Raw genomic sequence first — 20,299 nt, forward strand, 5'->3', positions numbered from 1 at the left:
TCATCAGGTGGGACCGTCACAGCCAGGCTGTTAGCCTTCTGGCTGTGACGGTCCCACCTGATGACGGAGACTTGTGTTGCCTCCGAAACGTCGTGATTTTTTTTTTTTTTTTTTTTTTTATTAATTTTTATTTAATATTTTACCTACGTGACTTTACCGAAAGAACTAAGAGTAAGTATCATCGTCGTCATCATCGTCGTTGTCATAATTATCGATATCATCATCGTCATCATTCTCACCATAATTGTCATGATAAGCTTCCTCGTTATTATCTTCATCTTCATCATCAGCATATCTCCAGGGTTAGGAAGAAAATGACAACCGGCCAGGCGACTCAGCGATGGGAAGTTTTCGAGTTCAACTCCTGCATTATGAATACAACAACGATGTTGGATTGTGCGCCGCGGCCGGGATTCGAACTTGCGTTGCCGTGTAACGCGTGTTGGGCAGTGCTCGATGTCTTACACACAACACCGGCTACTCGTTTAAATGCTGAGTCGACCTAGGAGAGGCCCAGGACTTTTGGATTTTCCCACCGCTATTGGTCGTGAGCGGAAATCGAACTCTGCGCGACACCGCTTCTCATACAAAGACAAAGATACCCCGTATAGCCTTTAATGGACTGTGGGGCAAGCGCTGTTAGGGAGCACCTGTTAAGGAAGGACGGGGGGGGGGTGTGACCAGCACCACGCCCGCGGCCGCCTTTGTCTCACTAACGCTGATGTTTTACACACGGCACCAGGAACTCATTTTAAGGCTGAGTCGACCTACGGGACCGGTTCAGACATTCGTCACTGGTGTTGGCTAACCACTGCACAGCGACACACACACACACGCACGCGACACGCACGCGACCAGGTAACACAATTTAGGCTAAGCCAATCTAGGGGAGACCCCACGGATTTAGGACGGCAGTTGACAACCACGACCCGTGGCCGTGCGCTTGCGCCTTGGTCCGGGAGTCGAACTTACGTCGCAGTCTGGGACCGGCGTGACGGTGCGCGTGACTTGTGTTGCAGGAGGCTGGGGTGGTCGTGCAAATGACGGAAGCGAAACGGGCTCGCGAATGAAGAGGAGATCTGCAGGCGTCGCGGATTCGAATGCGTTCGCTTGGTTTGCGACCAGGGCCGGAATAGCAACAGATGCCGGAATCTAGCCAGACGAGGCGCGAAATCGTAGTGACGTTATGTTGCGTGTTGTACGATGTTGAACTTCTTTAGCACCGTACGTAGCCAGCTGTGTTCGTGTCATCCTCATAGCGCAGTGTACGCGTCTGTGTGTTTGAACATGGCTGTGTGTGTGTGACTTTGAATGTACCGTGTGTGCACGTCCATATGGGTAGCACGTAGAGAGTGATAAGCCTCTCGATGTGTAATTAAGAAGGGTCATTGCCCGAAACGTCACGTTATATATTTTTTTTATTTTAAAGGTCATAGTGTTTTTGACGAGTGTTGTTTTTGTTACGTGTGCACATCTCTCCTCCAGCCATCCGCTGTGCTCCTCAATCAGCTCAACTATCCGGCCACCAGACCTCTGCTCCTACCACCCCGTCCACCTACCCTCATCCATGCCCAGCCATGATAACCCATCTCACGCGTGTGCCCCCCATACCCCGCCGCCTCTCACCCACGTCGCACCCATCTTTCGCCCTCATTCACCGCCACACTCCGCCGTGTTCCTCCTTCCCTGCCACTGCGACATCAGCGGATCCGTTCCCAGGCCCCCTGTGTCTCCATCCCTTTCGTCACCGCCCTCACTGACAGCCGCTCCACTCAACCCCTTCCTTGTTCAAGTTCAAGTTCATTTATTAGGTATAGCCCTGTGAGCCATTCGGCTCTTGAATCGGGTGCAACCGCAACAAACAAAAAACAAAAACATGAACAAAAAACATCTTAAAGTGAATATGTGACTAAGTGCAAACAGAAAATCCAATAAAAGACAGCAAAATATTGCAGAAAAAACACCGTACACCAACGCTGTGTGCAACAATCCCAGTGGGATGCAAGTCAAACAACAACAACAACCTGTGTGCCACCGTCGGCTTGCGTTGGTAAAGTGCCCTGGGAAACGGCGCTCGATGGATCCTAAATAGAATAGAAGTTGCCCTCTAAAGTTCTCTGTAACGTGGATTAATTAAAATAGAAAAGAGTTCATGTTCCCAAGTATTTCAATGGATGTGCCTGTTGTGCTGGTGACCGTGCGAACACTGACTCCTATACCGTCATAAAATGTATTGGCTTTGCGTGTGCACGTATAAAATATAAAAAATAAACTATATAAAAATAAACGGCATTCTTTTTTTACTTAAAACTTTTGTGACTGCATGAACGCATTTTCTTTGGGTCTTTCATTGAAGTCACGTAGATAGAAAAATTTAAAGTAAAAAAAAATAGACGTTTCGATCACAACACAATCGATCGTCATCAGGAGGATAACGATCGATTGTGTTGTGATCGAAACGTCTAGTTTTTTCATTTTAATTTTATTTACTTAATTTGTATCTATTTACGTGACTTTACCGAAAGAAACAAATAATTTACGGTGATTGGTTAGACATGTGCCTGTGTCTTGCACGCGTGCCCTCCTGGATCGGTTGAAGAACGAGGACACGCTGTGTTGGTATTGTCCGTCTCGTCTGCAGCGCCGCGTGTGATTGTTCATCTCATCTGCACCGCATTCCAATGGGGTGTTGACGTGGTACCAGCGGTCGCGAGATTTACGGTTCGAATCCAGCGGCCGCCACGGTCAATTTGCAAGAGTCGGCCATCGTGTGCCGACGGCAGTTGTCTAAATTTACTAATAAATAAGTAATAAAATAATAAACACAAGACATAATAAAATAATTCTCACGACGTTTCGGCCACAACGCAAGCAGCCGCCCTTCACATGAGGACGGCTGCTTGCGTTGTGGCCGAAACGTCGTGAGAATGATTTTATTATGTTTTGTTTTTATTATTTTATTACTTCCCTTCTACGTGACTTTACCGAAAGAACCAAGAAGATGAATCCCTGCAGTCACGAAAGCTTTAAATCGAAAAATAAATAAGTAAATAAAAATACTCATTCGGGTTTGGACATGGGGGATATCCTGGATGAACAGGTAACGTGCCAATGTTGGCACGTGGTTGGAACCGTCGGACAAACGTTCCACGTTCACCGTACTACGTCTCGTCGTCGTTCAGACGGTGAATCAAAGGCAGAACATTTGCGAGAATGTTGACACGATCGATATATTTTTACATTCGCCTCTCACGATTCGATTCGTGAATCTGAAGCCAAAAAATGTAGCCTCCGCACGATATGTGCATACTCCATTTCCTTCTCAGGCTCCAGTGATAATTCTCGCAATGCCGTGTTCTGATTATGATTAATCTGTCACCCTGCACGCCGGCTAATTTCATCGCTCCATCTTCAAGGTGACCTTCCTAACCGCGACCATATTCTCCGGGTTATAAGACGCACCTTTTCCCTGTGCAATATAAAAATAAAATCGGGGAGTGCAGCTTATTAGCCGGTATATGTGGCAGACCAAAATGTGCATGTATTTATGACGCTGTGCTGCAGTCTGATGTCCGTCTTACTTTCCAGGGTGCGTCTTGTTATCCGGTAGATATGCATGAGACCACATTTTTGCGTAACTTGGCTCCAGTAATTTTGTGTTGGAAGAGTTCGTCTTAACTTTCACAAAGGTGCGTCTTATACTCCGGTACGCGTGAGTCGTTACTTTCACAAAGGTGCGTCTTATACTCCAGTACTGGGGGAGGCTGGGGGGGGGTTGGGGGGAGGCTGGGGAAGGCTGGGGGGGGGGGAAGCTGGGGGGGAGGTTGGGGGGGGGGGCTGGGGGGGGGGCTGGGGGAGGCTGGGGGGGGGGCTGGGGGAGGCTGGGGGGGTTGGGGGGAGGCTGGGGAAGCAGGGGGGGAAGCTGGGGGAGGCTGGGGGGGGCTGGGGGGGGCTGGGGGGGGCTGGGGAAGGCTGGGGGGGGGGGAAGCTGGGGGGGAGGTTGGGGGGGGGGCTGGGGGGGGGCTGGGGGAGGCTGGGGGGGGGGCTGGGGGAGGCTGGGGGGGGGGGGTTGGGGGGAGGCTGGGGAAGCAGGGGGGGAAGCTGGGGGAGGCTGGGGGGGGCTGGGGGGGGGCTGGGGGGGGCTGGGGAAGGCTGGGGGGGGGGGGAAGCTGGGGGGGAGGTTGGGGGGGGGCTGGGGGGGGGCTGGGGGAGGCTGGGGGGGGGCTGGGGGAGGCTGGGGGGGTGCTGGGGGGCTGGCGGGGGAGGCTGGTGGGGGAGGCTGAGGGGGGGGGGGCTGGGAGGGGAGGCTGGGGGGCTGGGGAGGCTGGGGGGCTGGGGGGCTGGGGAGGCTGGGGGGGGGGCCGAGGGGGTGTGGCCAAGAAGGCGCGCGCCTTCTTGGCTCCTTGGCCACTCAGCAGTCGCCACGTCACGTGGTGGGTGGGAGGGGTTCCCCGCCGCGTGCCCAATGGCGACGCTCGTTCCGGGCGAACATTGACGGGGCATTGTTTGAGTGACCCGCGTGGTTCTCGTTGCCGTGGTCGCGGGGAGAGAGAGCGGTCGTGGTGTTGGGGAGGGAGCTGTGGCTAGGGAGAGAGTTGTTGAGTTGTTGTTGTTGAGGAGGAGGAGGAGAGAGAGGGGGGCGGCGATTGTCCCTCTCGTCAACTCACAGTGACAACAATGGCGAGGCGGACGGGCGCGTGAAAATTCCAAGACGGTGGAAATATTTTTTATTAATTTGGTGGTGGGCGCCCTTTTGTTGTGAGTTGCGTTAAACGATGATTAGTCGGGAAATGCGTTTGGACGGAAGGAGACGTCGCATGCTTGTGAGTTTCTCTCTTAATTTTACCCTTCCATTAATAAAACGCGGAGTCGTTTATTGCCCGAGTATTAAACACACACACACGTGCGTTCCATGTCACCCCCCCCACATCTCTTTCTGAGATTCTGGTCAAGTTCAATCCACTGCTGGATGAAGGCCTCATCCCCCCCCCCCCACTCCCCACGTGAAGGACCACGCTGGGTTCAGAGCGGTGGTGAAAGCTGTTGAGCATCACAGTACCGTGCTGCTGTAGTCGTGGTGTTACTGACAACTTGAATGAATAACAGGTGTTATAGGCACTGGTGTGTGTGTGACAGGGCAGTCAATGACACTGTTGTAATGTACCGCAGTGGCTACGTAGGGCACCACGATGGGTTCAGAGCGGGGTTGAAAGCACAGCAAGGGTCATGCTGGCACGTGTTCAACCCCGCACTGACCAGCGTGGTGAAGTATGGTCAGAACCCCCCCATACTACCCACATGTCGTGGATAAAGCCGTCCCCCCTTCATCCAGCAGTGCGTTGGCACAAATCGCCGAACCGGGCGAACCGAGTTGGATTTCCCGCTCGCGATCGGTCACCGGCGAATATTCGAGACGATCCCGGGCCTCCCCTAGGTCGGCTCAGACTTGAAACGAGTACTTGGTGTGGTGGTGTGGACAGCATTAAGCGCTGGGGAGAGACAAATCCGGCGTGGCGTTTGCCACTTTTGTTCGTGTTGTCGTGCCGGCCTTTGTAGGTGCTACTCGCTAAACAGCACTTGTCCTAAAAGGTGTTAAAGGCTATAAAAGGGGGGGGGGGATCTTTGCCTTTGGTGCAAGTGATGTTGATTGGTAACGACTAAACAATAATGGAGATGTTATGAAGTTGGTGGCATAGAGATTATGGATAATTTTTAATTTGTGTCGACCAAATTGATCATGAATGTGAATGGCGTTGCAAGCACAGTCGGTCGCCAAGTTGATTGTGGTGGGTTACTCAACGCCTCTTTCGAGACTTTCTGACTGGCGTGGAAGAGTAGGCCAAATGCCCTCTCGTAGCCACTCACGAGAACTTGGAACGTGCAAGACAGATTGAGGAGTACTGCAGCAAGAGTGGTGTCAGCAGGAACGATCTTGCAATTACAAAACAAACATAGCATCAGCCACATATATCAATATCCAGGAAATTCTGACAGTTAAGACAATTTATTCGTAAAAATATTCATTTTGTTGAGCTTTGGGGTGCAATGTTGAGTGATTGCAAGAAACCACGCACGCGTTATCGAGAGAAGGCACTCATCCAGTAGTGGAGTGACAAATGGGCTCTTTGTATGTTCATGAGTGGTGTCTCTTCGTCACCGTGGTCTCAATTGTCACCTTTATTCAATAAAGGACGCGAATTCATGAGTGGCGTGGAGCGGTGACAGCGGGTCACGCACTGTGATATCATACCTGTCAACCCATACGGTTTACCCCGTATTCTTATAGAGGGAAATTCACTTTTCACGTCCATACGGCGTACAGCCGTTTCAATACGGGGGAGAAAAAAAACAATTTTGTATTTTTGTTTGTGCATCTCCCTTGTGATGGGACTTTGCAGGATGAACGTTGAGATGTATAAGGGCACGGGGTGACCAATAAGGTCTGAATTGGTCTGTAATAAGGTGGGCACTGATAAGGGTTTTTTGACAGGTATGTGATATTAACCCGGTCATCAGGGTTCGATTCCCAGCCATGGCTAACAATTAGTGGCGATTGTTTTTTTGAACGGTAACCAGCCCTCCCCCCTTCACTGACTTAACCAGCCCTGTTCGGCGTGGTGAAATATGGTCAAGCAAACGCCGTGACCAACACGGCATGGGACGCCTGTGAAAAATAGCTAATGGGATTCCTCCAGTATAAATAAATACTCTGATTCTGATCCAGCAGTGGGTTGATAAAGGTTGCTGTCAATTATGGTAAATCTACACGTGGGTTTTCTTTCTTCTTGAAAACCCACATCCCAGTTAATTTGTACTCCTGACCTGTGTAAACACGTGGCTGCACTGCCCCCTGCTGGCTAGCAGGGCGCAGTGCAGCTCTGGCTGGCTTGTTAAGAGTCGAGATATCCGATTATTAAGTAATCGATTACGCAGCCGAACACATTCCTGCGGAGGGAGCTGGTAGGAACGTCGGGTTGCTCGGTCAATGGCCAGGGTCAACGGGGGCGTGGTGTATTCCGCAAATATGCCCGACTGTGAGGGCGGGCACAATCCGGCGTGAGTAGGTTAAACGTTGAGTTTTATAAGGGCACCACGGGGTGACCAGCCCCTCCCCACCCAGCCCCACCCCCCACCCAGCCCCACCCTCCCCACCCAGCCCCTACCCACCCTCCCCACCCAGCCCCTCTCCACCCATCCCCACCCTCCCCATCCAGCCCCTCCCCACCCTCCCCTCCCCACCCAGCCCCTCCCTGCACGACGGACACAATAATCCCCTGTGGGCTGGTGTAACCAGGAGGTTCCTACCAGTATTATCGGTGCCATTGACTAATCGGACATCTGTGAAAAAGAGGTTTTTGGACATCGGTTTCCCACAGAAAATTTTATATTCTGATTCGCGGGGCTTTGTGACGTTTACAGATTTGTGACTCTGGGCGGGCGTGGCTTGTCGGGGGTTTCCTGCCTTCAGTAGGCAGGATGTGGGGACAGCTGTAATTTTTTTAAAGGGGCCAGAATAATTGACGTCAAAAGTGTACTGTAGGTGATTTCAACTTTCAGTCTATCGTCAGTCGACGGATCCCTGCCATGCTCTGTGATACAATTCACTGTAGGTTAGAAAGCATCCTGAGTCCCGCGTGTCATTTCAAACGGTTGAGATTGTATTGTTTACGGTCTGGTAATAATACATATTTAAATGAATTTGGACCTAAAATCACGTTTGTGTGTGCAGTTTTATAACGACGGTAAATTTGTAATGTTCATGAATGAAAGTTTTTTGTTGTTGTTGAGGGCTAGGTGACATGCACCCAATAATCATCGGCCACGATCGATCCATTCCTAGAGCAAGGCCCTCCCCACACTCATTGCCATTTCTCACGGCAACGGGACGCGTATAAATAATCTCACCGCTCTATCTCTGTTGGACGTCCTCGCAGGCAATGTTTTCCCTACGTTGCCTTGCACGTTCACCGTTAATCTCGACCAATACTCCATCATCAACTTCTGGCGATGTGTCCCTGTCCCTAGACCAGCATAGCAGTGACTGTTCACTCCGAAGCTGGAGATGACTTTGCCAAGTGGGAGGAGATCAGTTCAGTTCATGTATTAGGTATAGCCCTGTGAGCCATGCGGCTCGTGAATTGGGTGCAACCGCAACAAACTAAAATATGAACAAGAAACATCTTAAAGTGACTACGCGCAACAGATAAATCCAGGAAAAAACAGAAAAGTCTTACAGAAAAAGTACCGTAGATCAACACTGTGTGCAAAAATCCCAGTGGGATGCAAGTAAAAAAATAACCATAAGACAATTTAGATTAAAGTTATCAGTCTAACTCTAGACTACAACAAGCAAATATGGCTAAACCATAACGTTTTCGAAATCACAAAAATAAAGCTAATGTTAATCACCGTGTAGTTTACCGTGGCAATTTAGAATTTCCACCACGGGCTGGAGATTACTTTTCCAAGTGGGAGGAGATAACGTTCATTACCGTGTGGTTTACCATGGCAATTTAGAATTTCCACCACGGGCAAAAGATGACTTTGCTAAGTGGTATAAGATAACGTTAATCACCGTGTGGTTTACCATGGCAATTTGGAATTTCGACCACAGGCTCACGGGTTTTTAATGTATGGATAATGACCAAGCATTTATTGGGATGTGTCCGTAGTGTCAATTGTAGAGATCAGCACACCGAAACTTGCAATGAAAGGCTCATCGTTTCAATCCGATCTCCCGGCGCGGCACGTGACGTTTCTTACATCCCCTCCCGTTTCTGTCCACTCAGCAATGTACATGGCTACGCGATCGGCAGGGCCCGTGCGGTGTGGGGTAAAGTGTGAGTACCCACACCTCTTCCAAGATTTCTGACCATCGTGGAAGAGTAGGCCAAATTCCATTGACAGCGGCTCTCTGGAGCTTCCTCTATTGGGTTGGTTCTTCTGCCAGCAGTGGCATGAGTAGGGAATTGCAGGGCTGCACCTTTACATATTGGAAAATATTCTAGAATGTTCTTTGAATGTTGAAAAAAATATAATTTACATGTATGTTTTTAAAAAGTGCAATTTGATAGCGGGGTAAGGTGATATGTTAATTTATAGGTAAAGCGGGTATTGTCATTTTACTGTCAAGACAGTGGGGGGGCTATCGTTCACTCACGGAATATTCACCACCACCAATAATATCGCGACAGGCAACGTTGCAATCATTCTAAAACGTAGGATAACAATGGCAGCCGTGCCGGGAACATTTCAGGAGAGCCGCGAGTGCGAGAGAAACTGAGAATAACAAGAAGAGAAGCAATGACTGCCGCCAAAGTGATGGTAAGCCGATCCCCGCGGAGACACGGGCCGAAGCCTACGGCCTCGCCTGAAACGGCGGCCGGGAGAGGCAACGGGTTTGCCGGCCAGGACAGGAACGGGGAGACGGTGTCTCGAGGCCTTGAAAAAATATTTGGCAGATAATGATGACCGTGGTCATATAAACAAATATGTTGAAACGTTCACCTCTGAAACGTGTGTGATTTAAATGTGTTTCTTTTGGTAGCTATGCGGTGTTTTAGAGTTTACACAGGCATCGTGTGTAAGTGGCGCTATGGTGTTGGAGGTTGCGTAGCCGTATCGGTGGTTATGAGATTAAAATCTCATCCGCGGATTCGGTGAATAATCTTAACATCTAAATGCGAATACATTTGTGTTTAAATCGTAAAGGTGTGCGCGTTGCCTTAATCGTTATTGCACGTCCAATCATCCGGTAAAACATTCATTAGAATTAAGGCTAGCATTAAAATGTGTAGCAGCAGCAGTAGCACCTTTTTGCAAAACAAGTATTGGGACTGGACGAGGATTTGCAGAGTATATATGATTGATATTAATGTTATTTAGTCATAGTTGTCGTTCATGGGGTCAACGCAATTAGAACAACACTGGCATCGAGATGGTGTCTGTCTGTTCACGTTACAGATGCAAGAGATCTTTGTGGTTTTGTGGTCACAGTGGTTGTTCATTAATAATCTTTTATCTTTTGAGTGAATCTTAGTTCTAATTCGCAGTAATGTTAATTGTGTGATATAACTGTGCTTTAACACACTACGCGAGGCATTATTCGCGTTTGCTGCGTGTGGTGGAATCTTGGGGGGAGGCTTTCATCCAGTAGTGGATGAACCATGGCCGACGATTGTAAAACCATGGACTTACTTAGCCTAACAGCCCAAATGCAGTAGGGCCCTCCAAAAAATTATATATCATCAGCCAGACTTTTTTCCGTGTGAAACTGAGTTACGAATTAAGTGAAAACCCAGCCGAACGCGGTTTGACTTCACGTGCCCTTTGACGTTGCTAGCACGGGGTCTGCTTAGTACTGGCAAAGGAGATCTAATGATGTAGATGCTTATACCCAGAGCCCTCATTACTTTGATGGTGAATTGTCTTTGAGCTGTACGCCTTTTGGCGACCTCTGGTCTAGCACCGTTTGAGACGAGGCTCAAAAGAAAGCCGTCGCAGGATTGTGAGAGGTGGTGGCATCTTAGGGGGGGGGGGGAGGCCTTCATCCAGCAGTGAATTGACCATGGACTTAGCCTAACAGCCCAAATGTAGCAGGGCCCTCCAAAAAATTATAGATCATCACCCAGACCTTTCTGTGTTAAACTGAGTTATGAATTAAGTGAAAACCCAGCCGAACGCGGGTTGACTTCACGTGCCCTTTGACGTTGCTAGCACGGGTAGGCTTAGTACTGGCAAAGGAGATCTAATGATGTAGATGCTTATACCCCGAGCCTTCATTACTTTGATGGTGAATTGTCTTTGAGCTGTACTCATCTGGTCTAGCACCGTTTGAGACGAGGCTCAAAAGAAAGCCGTCCCTTGGTGTGGACCAATCAGTTTCAAGGACAATTCATATATTATGAGAGTGTGTGTTTTTGGTTGCATTTTGACCACAAGTATTGTGGTTCATGCACACATGATTCCTCGTAAAAAGGTTTCAGTTTTGTTGCCAGAAAAAAGGGGAAAAACCCAATTATTATACTTTGGTACTGGCAAAGGGGAGGTCTAATGATGATGATACTGTACTCTTGTTAGACAGGCGAGAGCGATGGATTTACTCCGTTTGAGTCCGTGCGATAAAATGTGACACACATCACGCCGACGCACAATTGCAAAAATGCAATCATTTCCACACGTGTCTGTTTCTTTCTCTCTAATCGTTGAGGACGTCTGTCATGCAGACGCTTGGACGGAAAATCGGCAACACGAAACAAGACCCTTTCTGGCAATAAAACAGGAGTTGTGTTATGATGTTGAAACACCAAAATAGATGACCTTTTGCGAGGAAATCAAGTACTGCATTAACCGTACAGAGTACTTGTGGTTAACATGCTCCGATCATTGATGCATTGTCTTTGAAATGGATTGGCCTACATCATAAATGTGTTTCATCCAACCGTTTTAGGTCACAGACTATGCATAATATATAATGCATTTTTTCATTATATATATCATGCATATATTATCAGAACATGTTTTTTTGCATGTTCACCAAAAGTACGTGTGGTTTATGCAGACTTGATTCCTTACAAAAGGCATCTTATTTGCTGTTTGAACATATTAATGTCTGTTTTATTGCCAGTAAGAGTAAATGCTAGAATTGAAGATTTCTTGACTGCAAGGATTCATACTGTTAGGTTTCAATTGATTTATTTTCATTGATTATAATTTTATTTGTATTATTTTTTTACCTACGTGACTTTACCGAAAAAAACCTAACAGGTCTCATGAATGAGCAACATGCTCACGAGAACAACAGCAACAACGCAAATTCTTTACGCCTCCTATAAGCACGGTTTGCCTACGTAGAAGTTCAACATACATGCATTTGCAACTTGTATCTTATATTCGTTCGGGACGTCCGTCATGCAGACGCCTAGATGGTGGTGGATCATTAGGGTTCTAGTGACAGTGTTAAAGTGTCGGGGTGCGGGTTCGAGGTGACATTAAAAGTGTCCACACATACAAAAGAAATGCAGAGCGACTCTGCGTTCTTTATTACAATAACAAGGGCTGTAATCAGGTAGAATTAGTTAAACAAAGAGGGAAGGGGTGATTATGTCGGACGCAACTCAATTTTGTTCCACTGCGTTAGGCGAGGTTTTCCTAGTATCTTGTTATTGTTATTTATGGATTCAAATTTGCATAGCACTTGAAGAGTTTGGCTTTTTTTGTAAAGGATGACCTAACACGATTGGATTAGACACATTTATGCAACGTAAAATATAGTACTAGTTAATTTGAAGCTTTCGTGACAGCAGGAATCCATACTTATTTGTTCTGTCGGTAAAGTCACGTAGGTAGAAAATAAAATAAATTACGACGTTTCGGGTGCACCGAAAGAACCAACGAGTATAGTACTAGTTAATTTGTTCATTGTTCAAATCCGGCAGGCAGCCCTGGTTAATGCTGAGTGTGAATTAACCACAGTATACACACCGTCCGCTTCAAACAGAACGTTAAACACCTCGCGGCTTTAGATTTAAAGAATAGTAGACCATTGCCTGCAACTTTTGCCAATTTTTTTGAATGAATAACTTGTGGATTCATTCATTTTTAAACACACAGAAACCTATCAGCAATTATTTAATTCGTGTTCAGGGCGTCATTCACGTTCACCTAAATTGTACATCCAGGGTCTTCAGTAACACTTTTACCAACATGTTAAGTTGGCGGATATCATGCGTGTCCACAGCTGATAAATCACATTGGTAATTACTGTTAACAGTCATCTGGAGCAGCCCGGTAAAATAAAACACGTGGATGATGCAAAAAATACGTAGCTCGGGTGGTTAAAACATTTATTGTTTTGCTCTAGAGTTGCGGTGTTTTGTATCATAACGTTAATCGGTTGACTCGCTAACATTGGTGGTCCCATGCATGGGCACCGAGTTACTGGCCCCTCTATGATTGAGGAGCAGCTTATACAAGAATCAGTACACGTGCATAAATATACTGACTACGTGTTTGCATGACGGCAGTTAATCCACGAGCACAGATGAGATGACCGACAGTTGACTGTTCCACTTAACATACAACTGAGCACGCATACACTTTCATCTTAGGTTAATCTCTGTCGCCTCCCAACGACAGATCTGCTGATGTGTGGTGCTTTGGCCACGGGGTTTGTGAGCTTGCCAGACAACGCCGCGTGCCTTGAATCCTTAAGCGTAACGTACGCTTAGACGCACTTAAATAATATCAGAGGGACCACGCAGAGTCGGGGCAGCGATGCAGCGCCGTCCTGACCGGCATTCTGCCTTAATCCGCATCTTGTTATGGAGTTGCTTGCGGCGTTCATAGTCGCGCTCGCTCGCTGTCCATCGGTGTTCCGCTGTGCCAGTGCGTACTCCTCATCCTCCGCCTTCTCCCAAGGTTGCGCTTCGTTATTAAGAACGTCTTTTATCGCAGCTGACGTGAGTCTTTGGAAATCCACGTTGGGCCCAGCGTTAAATTGCCTGCTTGTCATTCACTCTTTAATTGTCGCTCAGTGGGACTTGTTTTCACCAAGCCACTTCGTAATTGACGCTTAAAGCGAGGGGCGATGTTCGCCGAATGTTGCCCGGCTGGACTTGCCAGGGCTCGGCGGTATTGCGGGCTTCGGTCATGTCAGAAGATGCAGAAGAGGACCTTCCCCAGAGGCTTTACTTTTTCTCTGTAGGTATTTCCAGGGGCAAAGTTTTTTCTTGGCTTGAGTAGCTCGAAGAGTGCGATCGGAGTTAATATGCTATGCTTGCGTCGTCGCTAACAGTGATGTCATGGTTGTGTTTTTGAACCGATCGATGCGTAGTATCTTGCAGCCCTGCAAAAAACTGCAGCCCTGCAATTGCTTACGTGGCTGCTGACGGAAGGCCCTCCACTAGAGAGAGCTCTGGAGAGCCCCTCTAGAGGGAATTTGGCCTGCTCTGCCATGCTTAATGCACCACACGCAACCTGCCGATAGACTAGCTGTGCTGTGCACATTTCTACTTGAGGGTGGACACAGGTGGAGGGGAATGAAGAAACATAGAATGTGGGGCTTTCAAATATTACGGTAATTTTAATTTCACGGCAAAAAGTGTTTTGAAGCACAATTTGGAGTGTGTGTGTGTGTTCCTGTATAATTTGGTCGATGTGCGTCACCAGATTTACGTAACTAGAGACACCCGGCACATATTCGGCGCGTTTTACTTTCCAGAGCATCCTGTAATCCAGAGAATACTGTGATTGTTTTGGTTACATTAAGTGAGATTTGTGTCGGGGATGTCCTCAGGTTGCCATGGCTTTCCGTATTTTGCCTTGTCATTGGTACAATGTGCGGCAAAACTGTCTGCGGAAGAATTCACAAAGGGCCTTTGGCAGGCTGCCCGTCGGCGTGTATCAGCACACAGGCAAAATGTTACTAAAGGATTTTTGCCAAATGTTTTCTTCGCTTGGTAATGTGAAAGATGTTGAATTCAGCACAAACCATTTATTTATGAAGCCCCTGAACCCCAACACCGAGGGATTAGCAAAATTACAATAACGTGATTTATTTATGAATTCAGGAGAACATTACTGAGTCTCAAGACTGATTACACTGGTCAACAAAAAAAACATTTTTTTCTGGCCTGGACTTTTGCAGCTATTTTAGACTAATTTCAGGGTGCTGATTCCAAATCTGATCTCAGATTTGCTCTATCACATCTCATTTTTATGCTATCGGCATACTCCATTTTCATTGATTTTACCCGAAATTAACTCTGTCACTTATGATTGCAAGTTGTTGCGAGTCAGTGACTGCTTTAGTGTTAAAATATGGTGCTGTATTTTTAGGATAGTGTGTTTATAATATAATTTATGTAGATATCCACATTTATTTTATATTTTTATTCAGCAGTTTTTATTGAAAATGCAATATTTTATATCTCAAAAACCTGATGTGATAGACAAATACTGATGCCAGATTTGGAATCAGCACCCCAAAATTACCTTAAAGCCGTTGGAATACCTTATGCCAGAAAAAGTGTGTTGACCAGTGTTATCTGGAGGGAACTTTATTCGGATGTTTGTCTCCCGTCACTTCATCATTGGTCAAGTCACCCCCTTATATCACTCTTCTAATTCTACTACCATGGTTATTGTTACCGTAAACTTCACTCATTGATTCGTACACTCATGTTGAGGATTCGGTCTATCAGACACGGACTTTTTAAATCCTTTAAATTAATTTCGCTTGCTTGCATGCTTGCTTGCTTGCGTGCTTGCTTGCTTGCTTGCGTGCTTGCTTGCTTGCTTAGGACCGTGCAAATCTTTCGGTCGTTTTTTAACCCACTTCCCGTGATCCAATCGAGCTGACATTTTCCACACAGACTCGTTGTGCCAGACAATTATTGTTCGTGAAAAAAAATTCCCAAAATTTTACACTTTTTAGGCAAAAAAAAAATATTTTACATATATTCAAATAGAACTTATTCATGGCTTTGGCTGAACGTCAGAGTGTAAGAGCCCAGAGCGTAACCCCTCCACAGGCCGTGGCGGAGTAGCGCAGTTGGTAGCGCCCTCGCTTCCCATGCCAAAGGTCGCGGGATCGATCCCCGCGTCCTCCACAGGCGAATATATTTTTAAATCCTTTATATTAAGTTCGCTTGCTTAGGACCATGCAAATCTTTCGCTCGTGTTTTAACCCACTTCCCGTGATCCAATCGAGCTGACATTTTCCACACAGACTCGTTGTGTGTGACGATTAATTTTCGTGAAAAAAAATCCAAAATTTTACACTGTTTAGGGAAAACAAATTAAATATTTAATTACCAATTGCTTAATGGTGGCAGCTGCTGCGCGACTCTTGCCACCCACGTGTGAAGCTGTCCCCTTGTTTAGTGCATCCACCAGGGGGTGCTGTAGTAGACACCAACCCCCACACCCCCCCCCTACTTATTCTTCCTCCTCCTTGCCAGTGATGCGCATTCGGGTCGCAGCGTGTGTTGTTTGTTGTTGTTGCTGTTGTCGTGCGGGCACGACGTCTCCAAAATTTTACACTGTTTAGGGAAAACAAATTAAATATTTAATTACCAATTGCTTAATGGTGGCAGACAATCATCTGACCCATAGGTGGCAGCCATCTCAAGCCAGAGGACGAGAGGACTCTAGCCGCCACACATATAAAGGATTTATAGTGAAAAACTTTGTTTTTACGGGTTATACTTGTTGTCTCTTCCTGACTGTTGAACCACCAGACTGCAGGTCAAAACACTTTTTAAATCCTTTATATTAAGTTCGCTTGCTTGCTTACGACCGTGCAAATCTTTCGGTCGTTTTTTAACCCACTTCCCGTGATCCAATCGAGCTGACATTTTCTACACAGACTCATTGTGCGTGACAATGTTCGTGACATTTTTTTTTCCAAAATTTTACACTTTTTAGGACAAAAATATAATATTTAATTACCAATTGCTTAATGGTGCAAAGCAATCATCTGACCCATAGGTGGCAGCCATCTCCAGCCAGAGGACGAGAGGACTCTAGCCGCCACGCATATAAAGGATTTATAGTGAAAAACTTTGTTTTTACGGGTTATACTTGTTTCTGTTTGCTTCTTTCCTCACATGGCATACCCTACCGTGGTCTCTTATTCCTACATTCTCATAACCTTGCTCAATTGTCTTCCACTCTTATCCCTATGGGACCCCTTTTGGCAGTACGACATCAAGATTCTGAATAAGTATAACCCGTAAAAACAAAGTTTTTCACTATAAATCCTTTATATGCGTGGCGGCTAGTCCTCTCGTCCTCTGGCTTGAGATGGCTGCCACCTATGGGTCAGATGATTGCATTGCACCATTAAGCAATTGGTAATTAAATATAATATTTTTGTCCTAAAAAGTGTAAAATTTTGGAATATTTTTTCACGAACATTAATTGTCACGCACAACGAGTCTGTGTGGAAAATGTCAGCTCGATTGGGTCACGGGAAGTGGGTTAAAAAACGACCGAAAGATTTGCACGGTCCTAAGCAAGCAAGCGAACTTAATATAAAGGATTTAAAAACGGCTTTATTCTTTCTGGCATGAACATGTGTTTAGATGTACAAACACCTATTGCAAGACATCAAGTCTGCATTAACCACACAATAATAATACATAGTTTGTGGTTCAAATGTTTGCAATGAACCATGAAGGGTTGAATACTTGGAATCACACTAAGACGCATGGCTTAAAGAATGAGCATATGAATGTCTTGTGGAGTCATTAATGACTAGTGATTTTTCTAATTTGGTAAAGTTGTACTCAATGCCCTACTCTTCGAAAGAACGAAAGCTGCGGAATATTTACCGTTTCCTGTGAAGCGGACGGTTTGTATACTGTGGTTAATTCACACTCAGCATTAACCAGGGCTGCCTGCCAGAATTGAACAATTAATTATCTAGTACCCTATTTTACATTGCATAAATGTGTTTGAACATCTGGGCGTTTGCAACAAACGGCAAATGTCGTACCGCTGGGCCATGATGATGATGATGAGTGTTGTGATGTAGAACGATGATGATGATCGTTGTGATGTTGAACGATGAGATGATGATGGTTGTGATGTAGAACAATGATGATGATGGTTGTGATGTAGAGCAATGATGATGATGGTTGTGATGTAGAACAATGATGATGGCCATGGGTGCTATTTAGAATGGCGGCGGCGGCGACGAGTGCGATGCGGGCAGCGTCGCTGGCAGTGTACGCAGCGCTGACCCGCGTGTGCGTGCCGTTGTGTTTTGCCGCGATGGCAGCAGGCGTCGTTCCAGCGCTCCAACAGCCACGACAAGGTGCGCCGCATCGTCGCCGAGGAGGGGAGAACGGCACGGAACCTCATCGCATGGAGCGTCCCGCTGGAGAGCCGCGACGAGGAGGGTTCGTTGCCCCACATCGTCATCTGTGCCCCCGTTCTCCAGATCACAAGACGCACTTTTCGCCCCTATTATCTGCAAGCAAAAAAAGTGAACAATTCTGTCGTCACCCCACAGCCATTTATTTTTACTTTCAAAAAGACCCCACAAATTGGGGTGCATCTTTCTTTTCCGGAGTGCCTTATAAGCAACAAAGATAATATAAAAAGTTACATCCCTAAAGTAAAAAAAAAATACATTTAGAAATTAAAGATGATTTCTAAAATGAATGCTGCCATGGTCAGACATGTGATCCAGAGGTTGAAATAACAAGGTTCTCTCTGTCCAACGTAATCAATCGAACTTTGTTTAACGTAGTGCCCTTCACAATACAATTGTCACAGGGCGCTTCACGTGCTAACATAACACCCTGTGGTGTTAATGGGTTCACCACAGTCGACCGGGCTGGTTGCTTGTGGTGGGGGCGACAGTGGTGGCTTGGCCTACCACCCCCACCCCCCCCGCCACCCCCCCCCACCACCCCGACCACCCCCACCACCACCCCTGCGTCCGTGTGAGTGCCGCACGTGTTACCATTATCGCCCACAGAGTGATGTGTGTTCGCACGTCCAATTCTCACGGATCGTCACGCGTGACCACATTAACCTGCTGCGCGACTCTTACCACCCACGTGTGAAGCTGTCCCCTTGTTTAGTGCATCCACCAGGGGGTGCTGTAGTAGACATGAACCCCCACACCCCCCCCCCCCTACTTATTCTTCCTCCTCCTTGCCAGTGATGCGCATTCGGGTCGCAGCGTGTGTTGTTTGTTGTTGTTGCTGTTGTCGTGCGGGCACGACGTCTCGACGTTTTCGTTCCACGTCCAGGGACCTTCGTTGGCAACTGAATTCATTCTAGACTTGGAAGTTTTCGTGACTGCAAGGATCCATACTGAATTCAGTTTTCGCTGGCAGAATGAAAGATAATCGATTCTTGATTCAAATTACGACCCCCCCCCCCCCACGAAAAAAAATTACAATTAATAATATTTTGCTGGAGGCGGTGATTTGCTCATGTCTAGGTTTCTGGATGCCCTGTCTTGGCATAGTTCATACAATTACTCCAGCAGAGCGCTTCTTTCTTGGCCAGCAGAGGACGATATTGTCCGACAAATGTTCAGTATCGCTGGACGACTCGAGGTGGGGGCGGGGGGGAACGGGATGGGTCGTGCCGCGTGTTGTTGTTCATCATCCTTGATCCGCAACCCATAAAACCTCCCCAACGCTACTTTGAGAGTTAACCAATATAGGCTCGTAACGTAACGTTCGCGTGGCATTTACGTGAATGGAGCAGGTGGAACTCGACAAATGAGGTTGATAAAAACAAATCCAATAAACTATACATTTGAGACGGTAAAAAAATTGACGAAAAATGTCTGATTTTTACATCAAATCGTCACCTTCTTATTCTTAGGTTTTTTCGGTAAAGTCACGTAGGTAAAACATTAAAATTAATAAAAGTAAAATAAAGACGGAAGCTTGTGTTGCCTCCGAAACGTCGTGATTTTTATTTTATTTTACTTTTATTAATTTTAATGTTTTACCTACGTGACTTTACCGAAAAAACCTAAGAATATGAATCCTTGCAGTCACGAAAGCTTCAAATCTAGAACAAATCGTCACCCCCAAAATGTGACGATTCGTCTCATTGCCAGTGGTTTTTTGTCTCGTGCCTCAATTTCAGAACACTGTCGCCGAGTTGACATGTGTATCATGAAGAAGGGCCATTACTAAAAACGTCGCTGATTATATATTTTTCCTTTTTAGAGCCACGCTGCTATTGATGAATGTATCGAGTTTATTGGCACAGTTCATGGCATCACTGCAGTGTGCTTTCGTGGCCAGCAGAGGGCGATATTGCCCTACAAATGTGCTGCTGCACTTGTCAAAGTGTCCGTTGTGCTGTTTTTGTTAGCGCAATAAATCTGGTCAATAATGTTGCTGTTATTCTGAGAAAAAAAACCCCCTGATATTAACCGGTGTGACGATGCATATAATAGTGATAATAATTTACAGCCGTTCTTCCACTTGTTTGATGAAGGCCTTCCCACACCGTACCGGTCATGTTGGGTGAATTATATGTGGTTGCGTTGTGTAAACATATCAGCACTAAGGAGACAAATGTGGCCGGGAGGTGGTGTTGGCCACCCAAGGGAGGCAGCTTTTATTGAGAAGCAAGTGAAATGAGAGGATCTCACAATAAAGTGTACATGGTACAGATTTGTCTTTCACACAAATGTAGGGTACGTATATACAGAACACGGGAGTAAAATTCTGACCTACTGAAATTCATATAATTAATAAATAAATAAATTATTCTCAACGTTCAGTTTCACCAAAAGGTGGGTTACGAACAGCAA

The 20,299-nt window shown here is 46.5% G+C and overlaps 1 protein-coding gene across 1 annotated transcript in view; it reads left to right on the forward strand.

The window, feature by feature from the left end:
• The first annotated feature begins 4,454 nt into the window (after positions 1-4,454).
• SCAPER (S-phase cyclin A associated protein in the ER) overlaps positions 4,455-20,299 on the forward strand; it is a 228,961-nt gene continuing 213,116 nt past the window's right edge. The window contains 2 exon segments of the mRNA XM_078879101.1: positions 4,455-4,823; positions 17,786-17,906. Coding sequence (XP_078735227.1) covers positions 4,776-4,823; positions 17,786-17,906 — 169 coding nt within the window. The 5' untranslated portion in view covers positions 4,455-4,775.

The sequence above is a fragment of the Lampetra fluviatilis genome, chromosome 53 (genome assembly GCF_964198595.1).
Source record: "Lampetra fluviatilis chromosome 53, kcLamFluv1.1, whole genome shotgun sequence".
Lineage (NCBI taxonomy): Eukaryota > Metazoa > Chordata > Hyperoartia > Petromyzontiformes > Petromyzontidae > Lampetra > Lampetra fluviatilis.